Source organism: Acaromyces ingoldii, assembly GCF_003144295.1.
Source record: "Acaromyces ingoldii strain MCA 4198 unplaced genomic scaffold FA10scaffold_2, whole genome shotgun sequence".
Lineage (NCBI taxonomy): Eukaryota > Fungi > Basidiomycota > Exobasidiomycetes > Exobasidiales > Cryptobasidiaceae > Acaromyces > Acaromyces ingoldii.
This window is the reverse complement of record NW_020290248.1, coordinates 929,905-943,810: the sequence shown is the minus strand read 5'-3', so window position 1 is coordinate 943,810 and position 13,906 is coordinate 929,905. Positions and strand designations below refer to the sequence as shown.

Here is a 13,906-nt window from a genome sequence, read left to right as displayed (position 1 = left end):
CGATCTCCTATCTGGCCACGGTGCCCCCCAATGAGCTTCAGCACCCAACGAATGACGGTCTTCGTGATGAGTATGACAATGCTGGGGCCCCACACATGATCGCCTCTCCCTCGATGCCCGCCTACGTACCAGCACTTGGTGGTGTCTCATCACTTGCCTCGTTGACTAGGACCTTCCCGAACACAGCCTTCGACAAAAGTGGAACATCTGCTGAACGACCGCGAGACATCAGCCCAGACTTCTCCATCAATGCCATGAGCGAATCCGAACTAGGAGAAGACGACGACGAAGGGAATGCCAAGTCGGCCTTGGGTGCGAAACTCGTCGCTTCCAAGCCGTCCTCTGCTGCGCCCCGATGGTCGTCCTCTGAGGCTATCAACAAGCCCTCGCCACGAATTGGCGACACAGTCTGGTCCGAGGAAGAGACAGGGCCGTTTGCAGTCGGTGAGGGTGCCGGCCAGCGGAGTATGGCACCACCGGTGGCGAACCACCGACTCGGCTCTGATCAGGTTGTGGGCGCCCTCCAAAAGCACCTCGGTGGCGATGGGGATTGGAAGAACGGCAGCTTTGATCTAAATGCAGCGATCGCCGACCTGCTTCAGGAAGACAGAGCCAAGAGACAAGCTCGTGCCGCTGCTGGGCTCGATGAGCAAGATACCGACTCCATGGTGTCGCCCCGGGGCAGCCTGGACGAGGCTCCACTGTCCAAGCGTGCGTCGATCCAGCGGGCTGTCCAGGTCTCGGCAAGGTCCTCATCCCGCGATGCTGCTGCAGGTGCCAGTAACAGGGTCAGCTCTGGCGTCAAGGCAACAACTGAAACGCCTAGAGAATCAAGACATGTGCGAAGAGTCAGTTCTCCAGCAGCGACGATATCGTCATCGACCAAAGCTTCGCCCAGTGCCACCATGGCTCGCTTGCCCTCCTCAGCTTCGACCCAACACGTCTCTGCCTCATCGTCCACCCCGCAGGGGTCTGTCGCCCAGTCGCGATCTGCGAAGCGTTCGTCTTCGGCCAGCATTGGTCATTCACTCCTACGCGGTTCAATACCGTTTGGATCTGCAGAAGAATACGAGGGCATCCTGACTGGCGAGGACGGAGCTGCAGAGGCACTGCGTAAGCTCGACGGCCTCTCTTCGACGCCCAGGACTAGCAGAGATACACCGTACAGGGAGAAGGAGCCAAGCAAGAGCCCAAGATCAAGCAGGCAACTGTCGAGACCGGCAAGCGCGACGAGGGCAAGCAGGCAATCGTCACCGGCCAACAGGTTGCGGTCAAGCACAGCTCACGATGCATCCCTCAATTCGTCGACGGGCAGAGCAAGGGAAGATTCTGTGGGGAGCACTGGGACAAGCTCGACGCGAGCTAGCCGTGCTGGACGGTCTAAAGCTCTTCAAGGCGAAGACGATGGCGCTGGCGCTGGTTCAGCTGTAGCTGGCGGCGCAGTATCCTCCAACGACAGCCCTCGTCGCACGTCTTTGTCGAGTCCCCGCACTCGCAGAGCCCCGCTGCCGCCGATGCCAACCCAGCCTCCGCTGTACAATCGAGGCCCAGGCGCTCTCGTTGGTCCGGCTACACCTCCTATCAGCAGTATCGGCCTTGGCATCGATGGCGCACAAGCCGTCTCTTCGGTGGCACCAATGGGCAAGCGTGCATCCGCGGCTTCCATCGCGTCTAGGGAGTCGGCGACAAATGCGCAAAGGTCGTCGGTCAGCCGAGCCAACAAACCAAACGCGGTTGAGGGTCAAGGCCTTGAGAGCGATCATCTCGAGGAAAGTGATCTTCGATCGCCCCGTGTCTCGGCAAGCTCCTCGAGCGGCACCTTCGCAAATGTCGGCGCGTCCATCGGAAGCCCAACCCCTGCGAGCGGTAACGCCAGCAGTAACGGGCTTTTCGTGCCACCAGTGCCGCCATTGCCCAAGGCATGGGAGTCAAGCAGGGCAGGAAGCCTGTATTCAACGGAGGAAAGGAGTAGCAAGGAAGGCATCTCGAGTGCGGCAGAGGGTATCACCTTGCCGCCGGTGCACTCGAGTGTGGTGTCGCCGACTGCCCAAGGGCTGGACGAAGCATCGTCCCCGTCAAAGACGACGTCTCCCACCGCAACGTCCTCGACTTCAGGGGCCAGCAAGAGGATCAGTCGCAAATGGAGTTTTCCCAACATCAGTAGTGCTTTGACGAGAAGTCCTTCTACGGCGGGCAAGGAGCAAGTTGTGACGCACAAGCAGAGGCAGAGTCTCGTAGGTGCTGCTCACGCTTCCACAGGTGGTAACGCGTCGGACGCCACGACGCCCAACAAGAAACGCTCGACGATTGGTGGGACGCAGCGGCGACCATCTAGTAAAGGCGATGTTGGCAGCAGGACAACATCACAGCAGCAGCAGCAGCAGCAGCAAAGGGCGAGTCAGATCGTGGGCACACGAAACCTTACGATCGAAACCGACATTGGCAATTCGCATGCGTCGCCTCGCACGAGTAAGTCTGCTGCACCACTGTCTGCAACTGCAAGTCGGCAACCTCTGCCGCCTTCCGATGGTGCAGTGGCGCCGACTCCGGCCACTGTAGAGGCGACGACCAACACCAATCGTCCTAGCGCCCCACCAAGTCCTCGAGCGAGGAGAACACCTTCTTTCTTTCGCAAGCGTTCCACCGAGACGGATGTGTCGAGCCCTTCAATTGCCCAGCACCAAAGCTTCTCCCTTGACAAAGCTTCGCTACAAAGCCAGGAGAGCCTCGAAAAGGCAGAGGCAGTGGCCTCGCCCTCGGGTCGCAGCTCGCGAAAGGCGTCAATCATGGGCTTCAGTGGTCTCTTGAGGAGCGCCTCAAGAAAGGCATCTCATGGTCTCTCGTCGCAAACGTCAGCGCCCGCTTCTTCGGACAGCTTTGCGGCTCATGTTGCAGGGAACTTGGTGATCCCGACGACCACCGAGTCTGAAGACAGCGCCAGAGTTTCGCCAAAGGACAAGATCTCGTCGCCAAAGGTGTTCAGTAACATGCGGAGGTCGAGCCTTATTGGAAGAAAGCGTGGCAAGACCCTTCCGTCCTCCAACGAACCACCAAAAGTCGAAGTAGCGCAGTTGCCTCCGCTTCAAGTTGCTCCTTTGCCGGAATCGCGAAAGCGTCAGCCATCATCGTCAGCCGACACGTCGGTTGCCAAACAGCCGTCGTACTCGTCGGCCGCCGTGGAGACACCGGCTCTAAGAAGGCTCAATAATTCAAATTCGATGGGCGACCTGTCGAGCTCGCAAGGCAATCACCGTGCCAGCGAGTACAGATCAGACAAGGCGCCGACGCTCCCTGTCATTGACGCTTCGCCTTCGACGATTCTTTCATCGAGCGACTTCAATATCGACGACCTTGGCGGTGATGCAGACTCTTCGGTCGCACCACCCTCGCCGACCAAAAACACGCCCATCAGCCGCATCCCGCGAGCTACGTCGATTCGCAGCAGCACCACGTCAAGCTCTCTGGCCAGTGCAAGTAGAGGTACGGTTCACACAAGAAAGACGAGCCTGTCAACGAGCAAGACGAATGCATCGCTTGCCTCCAATTTTGGCATCATGGCCGGCGATCAGCAGGAAGCCTCCAAGGGCGAAGGCGTCAAGGCGACTCGGCGACAGTCAGTGGTCCACTCTGACACGGAGACAGTCAACGAGCATGGTGCCAGGCCACCGATGACACCTACGTCGTCGGTGTCTGGCGGCTCGTTGACGCTTGTCTCAATTCTCAATGCCTACGCTGCGGCCAAGACGCCCGCAGAAGTCGAGGTGGTGCTTCGCAGAGCTCGATTGGCGTCGTATTCTTCAGCTCTTTCAGCAAGCGACAAGGAAGTTCTTAACGGGCTTGTATCACGTCAAGAGCAGCGTATGGCTGTTGCTGCGGCTACCACCGCTACAACATCGACCTTGCCATCAACGCCTTCGACCTCTGGACTCTCTTCTTCCACCAGAAACAAAACTGCGCTACTCTCAAGCAGCTCTGCATCTGTCAAGCCGTCGACAAGGACCTCGAGCAACTTGACGACCAAAGACATCGTCCCTGCTTCGGCCACGTCTACGACATCAACGGCCTCTTCGACCGCACGTCGCGCACGTGCCTCAATGACAGCCACGTCCACTTCCGCACGCACGGCTAGGGACCAAGCGCTCTCGAGCTCATTGACCTCCAGCCGTACGCCTTCATTCGTGACCAGGAGCTCGCACCAGTCGAATGCCGCGACCGTCCCTTCTGGTGCACGTGAAAGCCCCGCCCTTTCCGACATTACCGCTCGCTCGACGAGCAGCAGGGCCAGCGCTGCTGTTGCAACGGGCAATGCAGACACACCACCAACAGTCGACGAGGACGAGAGGGACGGCGATGAGGAGATGGAGGCATACATCCGAAGACGCCACAACCGCAAGCTTGCACAGGGCGCCAGGCTGAGCGACCTGGAGAAGATGCTCGAATTCCCAGACGACGAGCCACCCGCAAAGGCGTACTCGCCTCGACAGGCAGAGGCTCTGTGGGGCGACCGCCTCTGTGACTATGAGCTGCAGGAGATGCGCGACTACAAGGAGATTTACTTTGCTGGCACTGCATCTGCAAAGAAGAAGAATGCTACCATGGACAGCGACTCGTCTGCGAACAACTACGGCTACGATGACGAGCGCGGCGACTATCTAGTCGTGGATCATGATCACCTGGCGTACCGGTACGAGGTCATGAGCCTCCTTGGTCGAGGGTCCTTCGGCCAAGTGCTTCAGTGCCGGGATCACAAGACGGGTAAGGCGGTGGCCATCAAGCTGATTCGAAACAAGAAGCGGTTCCACCACCAGGCACTCGTCGAGGTCAAGATTCTTGAGAACCTTACAAAGTGGGATCCAAATGAGGAGTTCAACGTCATCAAGATGACCGAGTCATTTTATTTCCGCAACCACTTGTGCATCGCAATGGAGCTCCTCAGCATCAACCTCTACGAGCTCATCAAGGCCAACAACTTTGCCGGTTTCTCAACCCGCCTCATCCGCCGTTTCGCGACGCAAACACTCCTGTCTCTCAGCCTCATGCGCCATCATCGTGTCGTACATTGCGATCTCAAGCCCGAGAACATTCTCTTGAGGCATCCTCGGAAAAGCGCCATTAAGGTCATCGACTTTGGTTCCAGCTGCTTTGAGCACGAAAAGGGTGAGTCTATCAGAAGGGCTTTTCAGCTTCAGATTCTAATCTTTTGCCACCCTCTTGCAGTCTACACCTATATCCAGAGTCGCTTCTACCGCTCCCCCGAAGTTATTCTAGGTATGAACTATCACACGGCGATCGACATCTGGAGTCTAGGCTGTATTCTCGCCGAGCTCTACTCCGGTTATCCTCTCTTCCCCGGAGAGAACGAGCAGGAGCAGCTGGCGTGTATCATGGAGATCCTCGGTATTCCAGACCGGTATCTCATCGAGAGAAGCTCACGCAAAAAGCTTTTCTTCGACTCGACGGGTGCGCCCAGACCTGTGGTTAACAGCAAAGGGAAGCGCAGACGTCCGGCTACAAGGTCATTGGGCTCGGCGCTTAATTGTAACGATGACCTGTTCCTCGACTTCTTGCAGAAGTGTCTGCATTGGGATCCAGAAAGAAGGTCAGCATGCGAGATTTCTCAAGTTGCATCGTTGACGGCACTAACCGCACCACTGTCTTCTTTGTTTGCAGAATCAAGCCAGACCCGGCTCTCCGCCACCCCTGGATCAAACGACACACGGTCAACCATGAAGTCATGCAAGCAAGCCTTGGTCGCTCGCTCGCAAACTCCTTCAACGGCGCCACAGCTTCTACATCTTCGTCCTCGGCTGTTCGTAAGCCGACCAGCACATCATCGCAGGGACCAAAGGTGTCGACCAAGTACGTTTCTGGCCACCCATCGTCATTGACGGGCTCCACCATGTCGTCCTCCTCGTCCGCTGGTGGCCCAAAGACGTCTGCAAGTGCTTACGTGACGCCTGCGAGAAGCGAGCGGAGGACGTCAATGAACAGTAGCAACAATCCTACGAGCCCGCTGCGGAGGACTCGGCAACAGCAGCAACAGACAGTGTCTTGATTCTCTTGATTCTCGCACTTCCTTTCACTTTTTCTCACATTTTCCACTCTTCTCACAAAATGATACCAATTGACTCAACGTACACCCAACAAATGTCGTCACGCCGCAAAAAGGGGTTTTCGCCAAGTCTTTCAACATCACGACCACCACAGAGACAATGTCTACTTTTATCTCATCTCTAGTCACATACCTTATCATTCTATCGCTTCTACCTCTGTCATCTCCCTCCCTCTCTCTTTCAGTCGATGCATGGTCGAAACCTCCTTGTCTCTATTCATCCCAATTGAATCTGTTCTTCGTGCGGCACCTGAACGAGACTTTGTCCTTCGCCTTTCATCAGTATCCAGACACAGTTTCTTTTCAATTGGTAGAATGATATTGTACAAAAGGGGGGAGTAGGTTCAGGACATTGTCAATTCCATTGGAGCGGTTCCTGCACCAGCCGCCGTCGTCGCCGACACGTCAGCCGAGCCGTTGGCAGGAATTCCATCGACGTAGTCTTCCTCCTGGAGATACTCCTTCCCGTACTGAGCCAGAAATTGTGTGCTTCTCTTTTCATCGACAAAAAGGCCATAGCACCGACGGACATCCTGCACATCGATCGAGTCGGCCTTTCTCCTCCTTGCAGCCAAGCTCGATGTCGTAATGAGCTGCAGCGCGTATCTCAGCGACGTCTCCCCACCGATACGTGTCAGCACCTCGAGGGCCGCCTCGTCAATCGTCACGTCCTCTTCCTGCGCTCGGAGTTGAAGAATGGCGCGGATGTCTGTAAGCTCATACGGTTTCGTCTGAACGATCAGGACGCGGTCCAGCAGGTCGATTGGCATGCCGTGGGGGCTCTTGTAGCGGGTGCCGCGGATCCGCGTCATTCCTCGGTTGCTCGCCATGATGACGAGCGGCGCCAGCTCCGTCTCAAGAGCCCGATTGATGAAGCTAAAGCACTCAACATCGAGCATATGGACCTCGTCGATGAAGAGCACGCCAGGTACAATATCGGCCTTGCCCTCCTCGCGCCATTCGCCGACTTTGGCGTTAATCTGGTCACGAAGCTCGGGCTTGATCTCACCAGTGTCACCGGCGAAAAGAGCCAAGAAGCCTTGCGTCCGGCTATTGATGACGTCGATCTCGTGGAGAGAGACCATGTGCGTAACCTCTTTCCGGCGCTGAAGCTCTCCCTCTGGGCACTGGACAAAACGCGTATCGCTGCCCATGGCGTCGTAGTCCCTTGCGCGGGTGAAGCTCCTTCCCAATTTCGAGATTCGGCCCGAAGATTTGTCGATGCTCACAACATCGCCCGCTGAGATTTTTTCGCGAGAGAGACTGTCGATCATCTTGTTTCCCAGGTCATAGATGGTCTCCATGTCCGTTGTCTTGACAGTCAATTTCCCGGTCTTGGTGGCCCCTGTGAGGCTTCGGTCAATTTGTACCTCGACGACCTCTCCCTCGACGACCTCCTTTTCCTCTTTGATGCGGACACCGATACTCCGACGGAAAGCCTGAGTCAAGGCCTCTGTCTTTGACATCTCAAGACTGAAGACCTCCGAGGAAGAGAGCATCGTAAAGGGCACGTCCGGCCCCAGGGCTTGGGCCATGCCCATGGCGATGGCCGTCTTGCCCGTGCTGGGTGGACCAGCGATGAGAATAGCCCTTCCTGCAATCTTGCCCTCCTGAACCATCTTGACGATGACACCTGCAGCCTTTCGTGCTGAGGTCTGTCCCACCATGCCCTGCGATGTGTGTCGGGGATTGAGCGACTCGTCAAGGCCAAGGCCTTTGACGTGCGAGTGCGAGCCGATGCGCTCGAGCATCTGGATCGTCTTGGACGTCTCTTTTGCCGTCGTCGAGATGCTGGCCTGTCAATTTATCTTGGTAAGCAATGTATGTGTGAGCGGCTCTCGAATCTTCACTCACCATCTTCAAAGATCTATCGTCGTTTATGGTTGATGGATGCGATGTCCAAGAAGAAAGTTGCGCATCAAGAGCCACCACAAGCCACGTGTCCTTTTTTCTTTTTTCTTATGAAGCTCTCTCCACTGCTTTAGTCCGACGTTCTTCTTGCCGCTTTCAGGACGAGCACGGTTTCTTACATCGACATCTCGGCTTGCCTTTGGAAGATGCTGTTACCGATTGGCCGGCGCTCGCTTGGGCGAACGTCGGTTATTTCAACAAAATGTACGGCGCTACAGCAGGGCACGCTCCGAAGAGCGCAGTCGAGCTTTGGTGCAGGGAGGAGACTGTCGCCGCTACCTCAGCAGCAGGGCATTCGTATTGGGGAGGCAAGAGGTGAAGTGGACGTGGGAGATGCTCGAAGCACAGGAGGGAATGTCAAGCCCGTGAAAGGACCCGAGAGTGGGCGTACGGCATTTGCAGGTCTGCGAGAAGATGCGATGCGGTCGAAGGCGTCATCTGGACAAGGCGAGAGGCGAAGGGCTTCGGCGTCCCAAGATTCCTCGTCTTTCACCCGACTGCGGAGTGGGAACGACCAAGGAAGACGGGCAGCAGAGATCGGTTCCATCCCTGCTGAGACCAGACCGAGGGAGCCAGGAGCCTTCGCAAGGCTGCGAGGCGAGGCACAGCAGCCCAAGGAAGGACACCCCATTTCGCAACCCAGATCCTCGAATCGTTGGTCTCCTCCTGCCTCTCAAGATCCATCATTCTCGTCTACGCTTAAAAGCGACACTCCAGCAGATGCATCAACATCGTGGAACGAGCAGCGGCAACAGCAACAACCCTCACCGAGACGAGCGAAAGACTGGACAGCACTCCGTTCGATCATTGAGAAGGGCCAACAGGAAGAAGAGGCCGTCAGGGTAGCGCAACAACAGCGAATGAACCAAGGAAAGGGGCGAGAGGAGAACAAAGAGCGTGTTCAAGAGGCAACACAACTGGTCAAAGGCCTGAGCAGGACGTCCGAGGAGAAATCTCCTCCTATCGAACAGCTCTATTCGGCGCCCGTCGACGGCAATTTCGCTCTAGTCGATAACAAGCATGCCACCCTCTCGGAATGGTCGCATTTCGTCGACGCCAAGCAGCCAGAGCGAGAGCTCCTTGCCCGGCGTTATAGCTTGAAGACGCCCCAATTGGCCAACCAATTCGCCATGCTCTTTCACACGACCGAGATTCTCACAAGAGCCGACTTTCCGTCCTTCGTGGGCATCTTCGATCAAGGCGGGGCTTATGCGGTCCAGGTCGAGCTGGGTGGTTCTAAAACCGTCACCACTGCATCAATCTTCTTCGCCAAGCAATGCGATGGCCTCTACAACCACGTTGACCGGCGGCATCAGAACGAAAATCAGGAGGTATACAAGGAAGCCATGGCAAACGATGTCGCTGGCCAGAGTGCTGAGAGAGAACACAACATCAAGCCTGCCAACGCCTCGAATGCGCTTTTTGCCCCGGCAAGTTCTCCTTCCAAGGTGACCCCCTCTTCAAAGCTGAATGCGGCAGACTTCGAGGACCTCCTTTTGCGGCCCGATGACAGCTCGCGTGAGGCAGATGTCGACGACAAGGTGGGCCGCGTCTTGGATGGTTCTGCCGTCCAGTCGGGTTCTCCCGATGCGGACCATGCCCGTATCGACGACGTCGTACCCGTCGCCATTGATGGCGATCAGGTCGAGCTACACGGAGAGGGTCAAGGTGGAACGGAAATGGCCAAGTTGAGGCACGAGGCCAACCTTGACGATGCTACGGTCGATGGAAGGGTCGGCTCGGTCCTCCAAGGAACAGCGGCCGTGTCCAATTCGAGTGTCGAGGACGAGGCGCGAATTGATGATGTAGTGCCGGTTGCCGTCGAGGGCCAGCAGGTTACGAACGACGCGGCAGGACAGGGCGTTGGAGCAGCGGCGGAGCAGAGGCAGCATCCGGAGGCTGGATCCTCGTCTCCGGAAGACAAAATTGGATCAGTCCTTGATGGGACATCGGCCCAGTCTGGTTCGCCCGATGAGGACAAGGCTAGAATCGATGATGTGGTGCCCGTTGAGGTGGACGGTACGCAGGTTCCCCAAAAGTCAGAGGGGTCAGGCGCACACGAAATGGCCGAAGCGAGGGAGAAGGGATTCCAGTCAACATGACTTGTTGTAAAGCCATCGCTCCATGTACCTTTGCCGTCAATGAAAAACATCTTTGGTCGCTGCTATTTGTTTGCCTGAGGAGCTAGCTCTGACCTTGTCTCCCAAGCATGGGTGTATATGGAAAGAGCGCCAGGAAGAAGAAAGCAGACCCGAAGACGCGTCGTATTTTTTGTCATTTGCATCCATCCATCTACACAAACTCTTGACGCCTCTGCGACGATTGCGAAGGTGACGACGACGACGGTGTTTCGTTGAAAAGAAGGAGAAGGAGTATGGATGGGCAATTCCGGCCTCCGGCAGGAAGGCCGTACCCGGGCGCGCAGCCGCAGCAGTCGCCAGGCTATCCTTATGCGTCGCCTGGGGCCCCGTTTCCCTGGTCAACACCAGGAGGAGGTGGGGGAGGGGGACCACGGCCACCGCCCTCGACAGCCGCAAGTACACCCTACACGCCTGCATCGTCCTTTGCGCAGACGACGCGTGGCCAGAACAGAGCCTCGCCTCAGACGCCCTCTCAGGACCAACCAGTGCTGCCCCATCTTCACCCGGCCTACAGTGGTCGAGGGAGGCCGCCCCTTGCCCTAGGAAGGAGGCCTCCCGGTGTGGCTGCCATCCCCAGACGGCAGGTACTGGCTCAGCAGGCGCTCGCTTCGGGAGGTTCATCCCCGGATCCTAAGGCGTCCGCTCGTCTCTACCCAAGTAGCTACCAAAAGACGCGGCAACAGCAGGCGACGCAGCAGCAGAGACAGCAGCTACTCCAGCTGCAGCACCAGCAGCAGAAGCGGCAACACTTGGTGCGGGAACAAAGGCCTAAAAAGGTCCTCGATGGGCGAGAAGATCTCTATCTCGACACTCTCGGACCGACAAACCGCCTGCTTCTCTCCTTGAAGAGCGGACTTCCGTCGCATGTAACTTGGGCGTTGACTAGGCTGATCAACGCCTCCTACAACCACCTCGATCACCTTTTCCTCGATGCTCTGCCTGGCCTCGTTGACGCTCTGCTGTCCTTCCCCCGCAAGCTCGTCTCTGCCGTTCGAGGCGAGGAGCCAGAAAGGTGGGAGCCGAGCTACTGGGAGCAAGAGGAGCGCGACTGGGACGGCATGGGAAGGGCAGCATGGGAGGATGAATACGATGGCGAAGAGGACGATGAAGAGGAGGAAGGTCAGACACCTCGGACGAAGGCGCTGCCTGCAGCGCGTTTCTCGCCCTCGTCAATCCAATCGCACGCTCGCCTGCTCCAAAATGCCATCTCGGCCATGCTCATTCTACGCAATACAGCACTGCTGGAAAAGAATGAGCGTACAATCGTCCACCACGGCCGAGCCATCAATTCCCTGGTCTGCGACCTTCTGTCTCTTCCCAATGTCTTTCCGAGGGATCAAGGCATAGACTCTGCATTCAAGGAGATCGAGGGAATCGATGAGCTGCGAGTATATGCGCTCGACCTCCTCGAGACGACGCGGCACAAGCTTCATATACGCAAGCGTGCTACAATCGCCTTTGATGTGCACGGGATCCCGACTTCGGCGCCAGACTATGCAGAAGCAGGCAAGCTGGCCAGCAACGATCTCGAGGCGGCTGGCGACGCAGGCGCCAGTGTCGAGGACCGCGCAAAAGCTGCACGGAGGGCTGGGGCTGGCGTTGCAGACTCCATTTTGAATCTGCTCGTGTACCATCTTCACGCCACCAACGACCGCTCCATCTTGATGGGCGCGCTACGTTGCCTCAGCGCTTTGGCGAGCGAAGAGAGGCACGAGTCCTTCTTCGTCGAAGTCGATGTCCCCACGGCCGACGGCAGCAGCTCAATTTCCTCGCCCGGTATCCTTCGCAAATGTCTGACATTGCTACCTCTCACATCCGACTCTCCTCTACTGGAGGCAGCTCTCGATTGCCTCTATCAGATCGTCAACATTGGCAATAACGTCCTTCGCATCGGAGTATCTCGCTACACCGACGACGTTGAGGACGCGTCCGCCAATTCTGCTGCCGTCGTAGGTGCGCCCAAGCCCTTGGGTGTCGGCACAGGACGGAGAGAACGCATTCTCTCCCAAGGCGATGCGTCTTCTTCCTCCTCCTCACCCGATCTCGGCAGCTCCCAGGCTCATGGCAGCAGACTCAATGCCGGTGCCGGCGACGCCAGGGGCGTGATTCGGCTCCTGGCCCGAAATCTCATCTACAATCGCGTCGTATGGGACCGCACGCACCAGCTCTCGCTGCACCCTTTACTCCACAGCGGAATCCCAGGTGCTGTCGGAGCACGGCGCCGCGAGAAAGAGGAGCTTCAGAAGCGGAGGATTGGCGGCGACCTCGAGAGAGCAAAGCTCCGCAGGCTACAACGCAACGAGTGGGACGAAGTCAAGGACATGGCTGAGCCTGACCGGTTGCGCGCCTGGATGAAGCTCATCTATGAAGCCAAGGACGGCGGCGAAGTCACTCAAATGGACTTCTGGTCCACTTATCGAGACCAGTTTGCACCGTATTCAGAGCTTGGCGGGCCTCCTCTCCAGCCGGCGGCCGAGGTCATCCGGACCGTGTCGGCCGTCTTCCCAGGCGCTGTTGCTATGGTCGTTCCTCCGTCGCGCTTCATCATAAAGGGTGTCGAGACCAAGGACCGCTCTCACCTTCGCAAGCATGAATGCAGATGGCACGGCTGCCTTGCACCGGATGTCGAATCAAGATCGTTGCTGATCTCGCACATCAAGGCTCACTGTATAATTGCCCCATCAGGAAAGTGTAACTGGTGGCATTGCACCTACAGCTTGCCCAAGGACGTGCCGGAAGAGAAGGCGGGCGACTTTCTCTTTCGACATGCGCTCACACACCTGCCAGAGGACGACGAGGTGGTCAAGAAGAAGGAAGCCGAGGTACAGGCCAAGGCCAGAGAGGAGGCAGCAAAGGTCTTTCAGGACGAGTCAAAGCGAGTACTGCTCCATCCTGTCGCATTGGATTCACAACAAGGAGGAGGAGGGAAAGCCAGGATTCTCGCTGGACCAGAGGGTCTCAAGAAGCGCCTTCGTAACGATCTACCAGAGCTCGAGAGCAGCATCAAGAAGCGTGCGGCCATCTTGCCCCGTGGCACCGTCGATTCACCGGACATCCTCGTCTTTTCAGTCACACGGACCCCAATGGACCCCGAGACGGGCAAGCCGACGGGCATTTCAAACACGTCGTGTCTCATTCTGAGGAGCCTGGCGCGCACGACGGCCACTATCATTCACCGTGCAGGCCTGCGCGAAAGGAGAGTGGAGCCTGATGCTGGTAGCGGTGGTGTACGGCGATTCCATCCTGATGAGAGATTTGGTCTACCTCTGCCATCGGACGGTGGTTTCGCTGTCGCGGGCGTTGCGGATGTAGAAGTGGATGGTGTGGGAAGTGGTGGTGGTGGAGGAGGAGGAGGAGGAGGAGGAGCGGGCGACAATGGCGGCATTGGCCCCGCTGAAGGATGGATGCTCACGGCTGCATCGAGGCTGATGGATGCCTTGATTGACGTGGAAGACGAGATGATGGCTGTCTCGAGCGAAAACGACATTCTCTGTCCCATCATCAACGACATACTGGCAGAGATAAAGAGGAACCCTGTCGAAAGCATCGTGACGGAGTGGGCCCCTGATGAGGAGGGGCACGAAGAGGGGAAAGGATATGAAGCTTCGCCATTGCCTTAGTTGACAATGTAAAAGAACCGTTATCAATGAAAGAGAATAGTGATAGATGCGATCATTGAGGCCCTGTCAGCCTCTGCCTGTTCTGCGAGAGTCGGCTGCCTTGTAGGAAGAAATTTGTACTC

The 13,906-nt window shown here is 57.2% G+C and overlaps 4 protein-coding genes across 4 annotated transcripts; 3 read left to right on the top strand and 1 right to left on the bottom strand.

Annotated features, from left to right (window-relative positions):
* Positions 1–4,430: 4,430 nt before the first annotated feature.
* FA10DRAFT_227395 (kinase-like protein) lies at positions 4,431–6,055 on the top strand (the record flags this gene model as incomplete). The annotated part of the gene is made up of 3 exons (XM_025518713.1): positions 4,431–5,157; positions 5,218–5,599; positions 5,671–6,055. 3 exons carry the CDS (start codon positions 4,431–4,433, stop codon positions 6,053–6,055), a joined length of 1,494 nt encoding a protein of 497 aa, XP_025378645.1.
* A 330-nt stretch (positions 6,056–6,385) lies between these two features.
* FA10DRAFT_265303 (putative RVB2-RUVB-like protein) lies at positions 6,386–8,005 on the bottom strand. Its single transcript, XM_025521001.1, has 2 exons — positions 7,967–8,005; positions 6,386–7,908 (listed from the first exon to the last, which is right to left on the bottom strand). Exons 1-2 carry the CDS (start codon positions 7,967–7,969, stop codon positions 6,457–6,459), a joined length of 1,455 nt encoding a protein of 484 aa, XP_025378644.1. The 5' UTR covers positions 7,970–8,005; the 3' UTR covers positions 6,386–6,456.
* Positions 8,006–8,169: 164 nt separating this feature from the next.
* Positions 8,170–10,125, top strand: FA10DRAFT_284379 (hypothetical protein; the record flags this gene model as incomplete). Its single annotated transcript, XM_025523913.1, has 1 exon — positions 8,170–10,125. One exon carries the CDS (start codon positions 8,170–8,172, stop codon positions 10,123–10,125), a length of 1,956 nt encoding a protein of 651 aa, XP_025378643.1.
* Positions 10,126–10,312: 187 nt separating this feature from the next.
* Positions 10,313–13,841, top strand: FA10DRAFT_265301 (hypothetical protein). The gene has a single exon (XM_025521000.1). It carries the CDS (start codon positions 10,398–10,400, stop codon positions 13,782–13,784), a length of 3,387 nt encoding a protein of 1,128 aa, XP_025378642.1. The 5' UTR covers positions 10,313–10,397; the 3' UTR covers positions 13,785–13,841.
* The last annotated feature ends 65 nt before the right edge of the window (positions 13,842–13,906 follow it).